Source organism: Coffea eugenioides, unplaced genomic scaffold, assembly GCF_003713205.1.
Source record: "Coffea eugenioides isolate CCC68of unplaced genomic scaffold, Ceug_1.0 ScVebR1_1646;HRSCAF=2531, whole genome shotgun sequence".
NCBI lineage: Eukaryota > Viridiplantae > Streptophyta > Magnoliopsida > Gentianales > Rubiaceae > Coffea > Coffea eugenioides.
In genome coordinates, this window is record NW_020862062.1 from 6,673 (window position 1) to 14,677 (window position 8,005).

At 36.8% G+C, this 8,005-nt stretch overlaps 1 protein-coding gene and 1 non-coding gene across 2 annotated transcripts; both read right to left on the reverse strand.

Annotated features, from left to right (window-relative positions):
* Positions 1-2,565: 2,565 nt before the first annotated feature.
* Positions 2,566-2,638, reverse strand: TRNAF-GAA. The gene has a single exon. It is a non-coding gene; the product is annotated as a tRNA-Phe (tRNA).
* An 827-nt stretch (positions 2,639-3,465) lies between these two features.
* Positions 3,466-6,603, reverse strand: LOC113755685 (uncharacterized transmembrane protein DDB_G0289901-like). The gene is made up of 2 exons (XM_027299621.1): positions 4,814-6,603; positions 3,466-3,594 (listed from the first exon to the last, which is right to left on the reverse strand). Exons 1-2 carry the CDS (start codon positions 6,257-6,259, stop codon positions 3,466-3,468), a joined length of 1,575 nt encoding a protein of 524 aa, XP_027155422.1. The 5' UTR covers positions 6,260-6,603.
* Positions 6,604-8,005: the final 1,402 nt, after the last annotated feature.

The following is an 8,005-nucleotide window of genomic DNA, read 5'->3' on the forward strand; positions in this document are numbered from 1 at the left end:
GAAATTAAGTATAATGGAAATAGGATTCTACCTTGAAATGAGATATGTTTCGCAGTAAACAAAGGAAACTCGTCAATTCAATAAAAATGAATTCTTGTTTTGATTGAATTGAGTAAAATAAAAAGTTATGGTATGGATGACTTGACAATTCCAATTCTAATCGAGCAATCCGGTATATTTTCCACGTTCATAGGAGTGTGTCTATGTTTCTTCTTTACGAATATGATATTTTTTGGACATTTCTAATAATATCAAGTCTTATTCCTATTTTGGCATTTTTTATTTCCGGAATTTTAGCCCCGATTAGCAAAGGGCCGGAGAAACTCTCTAGTTATGAATCGGGTATAGAACCAATAGGCGACGCTTGGTTACAATTTCGAATCCGTTATTATATGTTTGCTCTAGTTTTTGTTGTTTTTGATGTTGAAACAGTTTTTCTTTATCCATGGGCAATGAGTTTCGATATTTTGGGTGTATCTGTATTTATAGAAGCTTTAATTTTTGTACTTATCTTAATAGTTGGTTTAGTTTATGCATGGCGAAAGGGGGCATTGGAATGGTCTTAGCTCCTGAATATTCAGACAATAAAAAGAAAAAAGGAAAAAAATCAAAATAAAATTGAGACTGTTATGAATTCCATTGAGCTTCCTTTACTTGATCGAACAGCCCAAAATTCAGTTATTTCAACTACATTAAATGATTTTTCAAATTGGTCAAGACTCTCTAGTTTATGGCCACTTCTCTATGGTACCAGTTGTTGTTTCATTGAATTTGCTTCACTAATAGGGTCACGATTCGACTTTGATCGTTATGGACTAGTACCAAGATCAAGTCCTAGACAGGCAGATCTAATTTTAACAGCCGGAACGGTAACAATGAAAATGGCCCCTTCTTTAGTGAGATTATATGAACAAATGCCTGAACCAAAATATGTTATTGCTATGGGAGCATGTACAATTACAGGAGGGATGTTCAGTACCGATTCTTATAGTACTGTTCGGGGGGTTGATAAGCTAATTCCTGTAGATGTCTATTTGCCAGGCTGTCCCCCTAAACCGGAAGCAGTTATAGATGCTATAACAAAACTTCGTAAGAAAATATCTCGAGAAATCTATGAAGATAGAATTAGGCCTCAACGTCAACGGTCGAATCGGTGTTTTACTACAAATCACAAGTTTCATATTAGCCGCAGTATGAATACTGGAAATTATGATCAAGGATTCCTTTATCAACCGGCATCTACTTTTACTTCAGAAATACCTACTGAAACATTTTTCAAATACAAAAGTTCAGTCTCTTCCCATGAATTGGTGAATTAGACAGTATTTCTTTGTACAAAATAAAAAAAATCTTCATAAATTTCATCGTAAAGGTGAAATACTTAATACAAATAAAAATATGGGAGAAATAAAAAAGATGCAGGGTCGTTTGTCTGCTTGGCTAGTCAAGCATGGGCTAATTCATAGATCTTTGGGCTTTGATTACCAAGGAATAGAGACTTTACAAATAAAGTCCGAGGATTGGCATTCTATTGCTGTTATTTTATATGTATATGGTTACAATTATCTCCGTTCCCAATGCGCCTATGATGTAGCACCCGGCGGGCTGTTAGCTAGTGTATATCATCTTACGAGAATAGAGTATGGTGTAGATCAACCAGAAGAGGTATGCATAAAAGTATTTGTCTCAAGGAGGAATCCTAGGATTCCGTCTGTCTTCTGGGTTTGGAAAAGTGTGGATTTTCAAGAACGAGAATCTTATGATATGTTGGGAATATCTTATGATAATCATCCACGCTTGAAACGTATCTTAATGCCTGAAAGTTGGATAGGATGGCCCTTACGCAAGGATTATGTTGCTCCCAATTTTTATGAAATACAAGATGCTCATTGAAGGATAAGAAACTAATTTCGTCTTATACAATTTCACATATTCAAGGATTATACGTTCTGTTCTAGATTAACCAGAATAATGGAAGTCTCCTTTGTATTTGGGAATTCTATAATAGGCTAACAAAAAAAAAAGACAATGAGAGATTCGTTGGTATTCTTACATCCCATTTATTTGGTTTGTAAGATGCTTATCTCAGATGAGACGAACAAAGAGGATGAACTTCTACATCATGAATTTTGACTTTCTACTACGCACATTATTTAAAGGGTTTTAGAAAGTTATGTAAGTAGGAATGACGAAATCAAATATGAACGAAAATACAAAGAAATTAAAGGATATTGGATTCTATTTATTTGTATCTCTTGTGTATTTCAATTCCTCTAGATTTGATCTCAACCAATTAAATTAACCCCTTGAATATGTCTTTTGAATATATATGAAGTATTAACATTCTTTTTGAACAAAAGAAGAGCAGAAATAAAAAAGATGAAGAAATAGAATCTAATTCTTTTAGATACCTTATCTAAAAAGTTCTACACATCTATAAAATAGATGGGGTATATCTCGCTGAAGTGGAAAACAATATGTATTTATTATGATCTAAACTATAAATATGAATGTCGATTCATATCAATTAATTTATACAAGAGAGACTTATACAAATTAATCATGTGCCAGGAACCAGATTTGAACTGGTGACACGAGGATTTTCAGTCCTCTGCTCTACCATCTGAGCTATCCCGACCAGTCCCAATGTAGCATCCTCATTTTATGAGAAAAGGGGGGCTATGTCAATTAAAAGAAGGAAAGGGGATTACAAAATTTTATCTAGGTACTAGAATTTCTTGTATCTTAAAAAAGAGTACTTTGTAAGTTTCAGTATGAATAGTTATATCGATTGTAAACCATTCAAATGGGTATTTCTTGCTCAAAGATGTTCATTTATATGTATATCATAAATAACACAAGATTTGTGATAAGAAAAGGGCTTTTCCGTCCAGATCGATTTCTAAGAGAATAGAGTAAATGAATAAGGTTTTTTGAACCGCTAACGAAAGGGGGATAGGATAAATAGTTGGGGGATCAAATATGTTTTTTGGGGATAGAGGGACTTGAACCCTCACGATTTTTAAAGTCGACGGATTTTCCTCTTACTATAAATTTCATTGTTGCCGACATTGACATGTAGAACGGGACTCTATCTTTATTCTCGTCCGATTAATCAATTCTTGAAAAGATCTATCAGACTATGGAGTGAATCATTTGATCAATGAATATTCGATTCTTTCTTCAATGTGGAATCTATTTACACCAATTCTTCCATTTTTATATAAAAAATACAGATTCAGTTGAGTCGTCATTAATCATTTAATATAGTATTCAATACGTATATACGTTTATCCTTCACTTTATCCTTTCGGAATTTTAGATGGAAAGATTTCTCTACTAACGCAGCCAACTCCATTTGTTAGAACAGCTTCCGTTGAGTCTCTGCACCTATCCTTTTTTCACTTTCTGAACCTTTCCTTTGGTTTCGGAAAACGGGATTTGGCTCAGGATTGCCCCTTTTTATTAATTCCAGGGTTTCTCTGAATTTACACTTCTGAGGTCTTCAGCTCCAAGCTTGTACTTCTCCATACTCTCGTACAAAAGAGCACGTTGCACCAAGATGTTCACATTTTTGTCATCTTGTTCTAGCGCCTGCACAATCCAATGGCCAAAAAGTCTCTTACTTGGAGTGAACCGCAAAAACTCCTCAGCACGATATTAAAAGATCAAACAAGAACCAGCATATTTATTCACCAGCCCCAATTAATATTCAAAAAAAAAAAAACGAAAAAGAACAAACAGAAAGATGCATCAGTGTCCCGTGGATTTTCATTACCTTCCTGCAGATGCTCCCAGAAAACACCACCTACATTTTTGTCAGCATAAACCAGGGGAAGAAGGAATAGTATCTTAAATTACAGGTTTTCTCTAAGTGGCTATGCCAACTGCATACTATTTCCATAAACTGCAAATACAGATCTCGTGAAGGGACATCAACTTATACAGGAAGCACAAAGTGTAGAAAGAAAGGTTCAACAAAACTTTGACCTGGTCTGAAGCCTATACCTAAGTAGCTTGCTCGTACATCCCCTCCCCCCGCCCCCAAAAAAACCAAAGAAAAAAAACCCCGAAAATCCCCAACAAAAGGTATCATGCATAGATGTAAACAGAATGGATCCACGCGGCTAGTTAGGCAAGGCGATCTCAATAGCAACAATAATAATTAATAAATACAAAGGAAAGGGGCCTTAAATAGTTTCCATTTCAATAATGTGAGACACAAGGGTGTTATAATAGCAGTATCGTTTTCCAAAGGCTCTCAATGCCCCGTTCAAGCCCTTGACCAACCTCTAAACTGTTCACTAAAAGGTCTTGACTGTAGTTTGATCCATGCTGATCAAGTATGAAACTTTAAATTTAGTCATGGAAAGACCGACTAAAACTTCCTAGAAAAATACCTGACAAGTCTCTTTATAAAACAGTTTTCATACTGTAGCAACTTGGGACTAAATATACAATTCTTGATCCAATTAACTAGTCCTCCAATATATCGGGGAGCTAGTCTATGAAAGAGGGATGGTTCAACTCTAACTTGCACAAGTAGTTTCTTTAGCAGTTGAAGTGCCATGCCAACATTTAAGTATGTCACAGAAACAAGAGCTGCTACCCCTATACTCACATAAAATAAAAATTCTTGAAGTTATCTGCCAGATAAAACGCAAAATTCACCAGTTACTTGACGAAGTTCAGTGCTCAGACTAGCTATATTTTGGGAAGGTGCAATTACAGGGCTAGTTATTTTGGCACAGCAATTCAACCTGGAAAAGCACCGAAAATCATGAAAAAATGATTTTGAAGAAAAATAATATACCTTTGTGCAATCAGCTACAGCTTTCTTATATTCACCAACTTCTTTGTAACATGCAGCTCTGCATGTCAAGACGTCCATGATGCCAGTATCATCTCCAGCTTTCTCCAAAAGAACGACGGTCCAAGACAACCATTTTATGGCGTCAGCAAACTGGCCCTGCTTGTAATTGTCTAATCCCTTATTTTTCGCAGTTGAAGCACTAACACCAGCAGGTGGGGGTGGAAGTCCTTCAAGTTCGGTTGTCCCACCTGTGTCATGGCCATTGAAGTCCGATTCGAATCCCCAGTCATCGCGCCCAGAAGAATCCTGGCTTTTAAATTCAGCACCGCTGCCTGGAGTTGTCGTAAACAATGCATCAAAACTATCAACACCAGTGGACTGACCAGATGGTCGACTATGAGGCTGACTACTAGGGAACCCAAAATCATCAATATTCGAAAAAGAACCTCCTGCACCTGGCCCAGCAGTATTATGGTTCCCCGAAGGAAAACTACTTGGCTGACTCTGGGACGGAGTACTAAAGAACCCAAAATCGTCAACATTCGAATAAGAACCTCCTGCACCTGATCCTGTCGAGTTGTTGTTTCCTGAGGTAAAACTACCTGAAGGATGTGCAACTCCACTTGTTTTTGAAGCACTCTGAAAACTTTGAAATGCATCATCTCCAACTTTACTACTAGCACTTCCTTTACTCTCTGACTTCATATTACCACTCGGTTTAGACGAAAAATCAACTAAGGAACCAAACGGGTCCTTATTTGAACCCATCCCACCCAATCCTCCACCTCCAGCCATACTCTTCATAGAAGGACCACCAAGATTTGTTCCTTTACTAGCATTCCCATTCAAGTTAACATTCCCTCTACCGCTGTTGTTACTGCTAAATCCACTCGTATAAGTCCCGAAAGTTTCACTAGACCCCCAATTTCCGCTACTTTTTGTTGAATTACCCGTTTTGGGCAATGAATCCGCCATACCCCCCATTGAAAATGAGCTCTTATTCGACGCCGGAGCTGCATTTTTCAAAGGCACATTACTATTGCCCTTGTTCTGACCCAATGCCGAGCCAAGCAAATCACCAAACAAGTTGGGATCTTTGTTAACAACTCCAATCCCAGAATTCAAACTGCTAGCTGGGGCAGATGAACCCCAACTCTTCCCAGAAATATCCCCCACCATCGAAGTGGGACCCGATAGAGATCCCGTCCGAGTTGATTGAGCCGGAGCAGCAGGTTGGTGGGTCCATGAGGGTTTGTTAATAGGCTGGTGAGTCCAGGACGGCGTCGTACTGGGCTTTGCCTGAGCTGATGAATATGAACCATATGAAGAAGACTGGTTCTTTTGATCGCTAAGAGATCGAGAACCCGACTTTCCAAGACCCAAATCGAAGTCGAAACTATTTAAGGATCCCGATTTGCTATTGGATTTTCCGTAGTTTGAATTCATTTTCCTCCTCTAGATGTGAATTATGTTTAGGAAGTTTGGGCTAATCAAATCAAAGCCAGATAAAAAAACGAAAACTAAACGTAGATGATCCGAAAATATAGATCAAACAACGAACTACTAAAAGAAAGGAAGAAAGAAAGAAAGAAAGAAAGAAGGGATCTCGGATGGGCTCAGTATATACCTGATGGAGTTAAAATTGGAATTGAAACTGAAATTTGCAGAGAGGTTAAAGAAAAGCTTGGACCGCGTAAGGCTGAAAGGAGCTCAGAGCCACCGCTGGAGAGAAACCAAGTCGGAGGGAATAAGAAGTGCGACGGGACCGCGAGTTGGAGCAGGAGCTGGCTAATTATTTGTCATGTTTGATCCAGTTTACCAATTTAGCGACTGAGACAAATTTTTTAAAATTTGCAAATCCCCCCAATGAGTTTCTCCTGTATGTTATAGGAGTACATCTACGCAACTTGAACATAAATGACAATTTCCGTTAATGTTTAGTAAATATCTGCATGGAATTATTTTTGAGATCTTTAACAATTTAAATAATGATTCCCATTATACACGAAAGTCATAAAGTGATGTGTTTAAGGATTAAATCCATCAATTTATTTGTAGTTTGACCATGTTCAAGTTCCATTTATGTCAGATGAATCTCAAGAGTGTGTTTGAATAGTAGATCATTTGAGATAATTTTTTTAAAGTATTGCAGCACTTTTTCATGTGATGCATGTAAAATAAAATGATGGTTGAAAAATATGTTGATGATAGAAACAAATAAATTTTGATAAATAATCACTATCCAAACAAATAAAATTGCAGGGTAACATTGCAGGGTAATCACTATGTGTTACCCTGCAATGTTTTTCTATATTAGGCTTCTTTATTGTTTCGTTAGGTGATTGACTAATTGCTTTTTTTTTTTCTCTTTTTTTTTTTGAAGCAAAATAGGAGCAGCTGAAATACCCATCATTTACAAGAAAGATGTAGGTACGCTTTTCAAATTCAGATAGAATTCTAGGGCAGTCTGTTTAAGCTCTCAGGAAGATTGATATATGGACTAACCGCAGCGAAATGAGGGTTCACTATCATTTCTCACATGAAATTGGCAATTAATCTCACCTCCAACTAAATGAAATACACTTCTTTTGTTGCTTTTACGTTGATGTTATCCTCTATTACCATAATTGTACACTTCTTTTTTTTGGTACAAACGAAAATATACACTTATTTTGAAGTTTTTAAAGCATTGGCATTGAACAATGTAGCCAAGATATTACTGAATAGTCACAAAAATTATCCACTTCTTTTTTTGGTACAAACGAAAATATACACTTATTTTGAAGTTTTTAAAGCATTGAAATTGAACAATGTAGCCAAGATATTACTGAATAGTCACAAAGAGAAGACAATCGTATTTCTATCAGCTAGCATATGTGCTGAAAGATAATTTTTCCCTGTCAACTTTTGCAACGAAAACATCAAAGGGGAAAGTAAGCAAGGTAAGAATATCTTGCAATTCGTACCGGCTTCACTTCGAGACACTCTTCTTCAAATCCTTAAGGTGCAGGATGAGCAGCAAGGCTTTTCAATCCCCAAATACACATTTGTAGTCAGTACAAGGCAAGAAGAGGCATTTTTTCCGTTTTGACTACATAACTTAGATGTTTGTTGTTCATCACCATCTAACTTCTCGAGAAACACAGCAACCGTAACCATTTCCAGTTCTATCTCTTATTAATCGGACAAGAA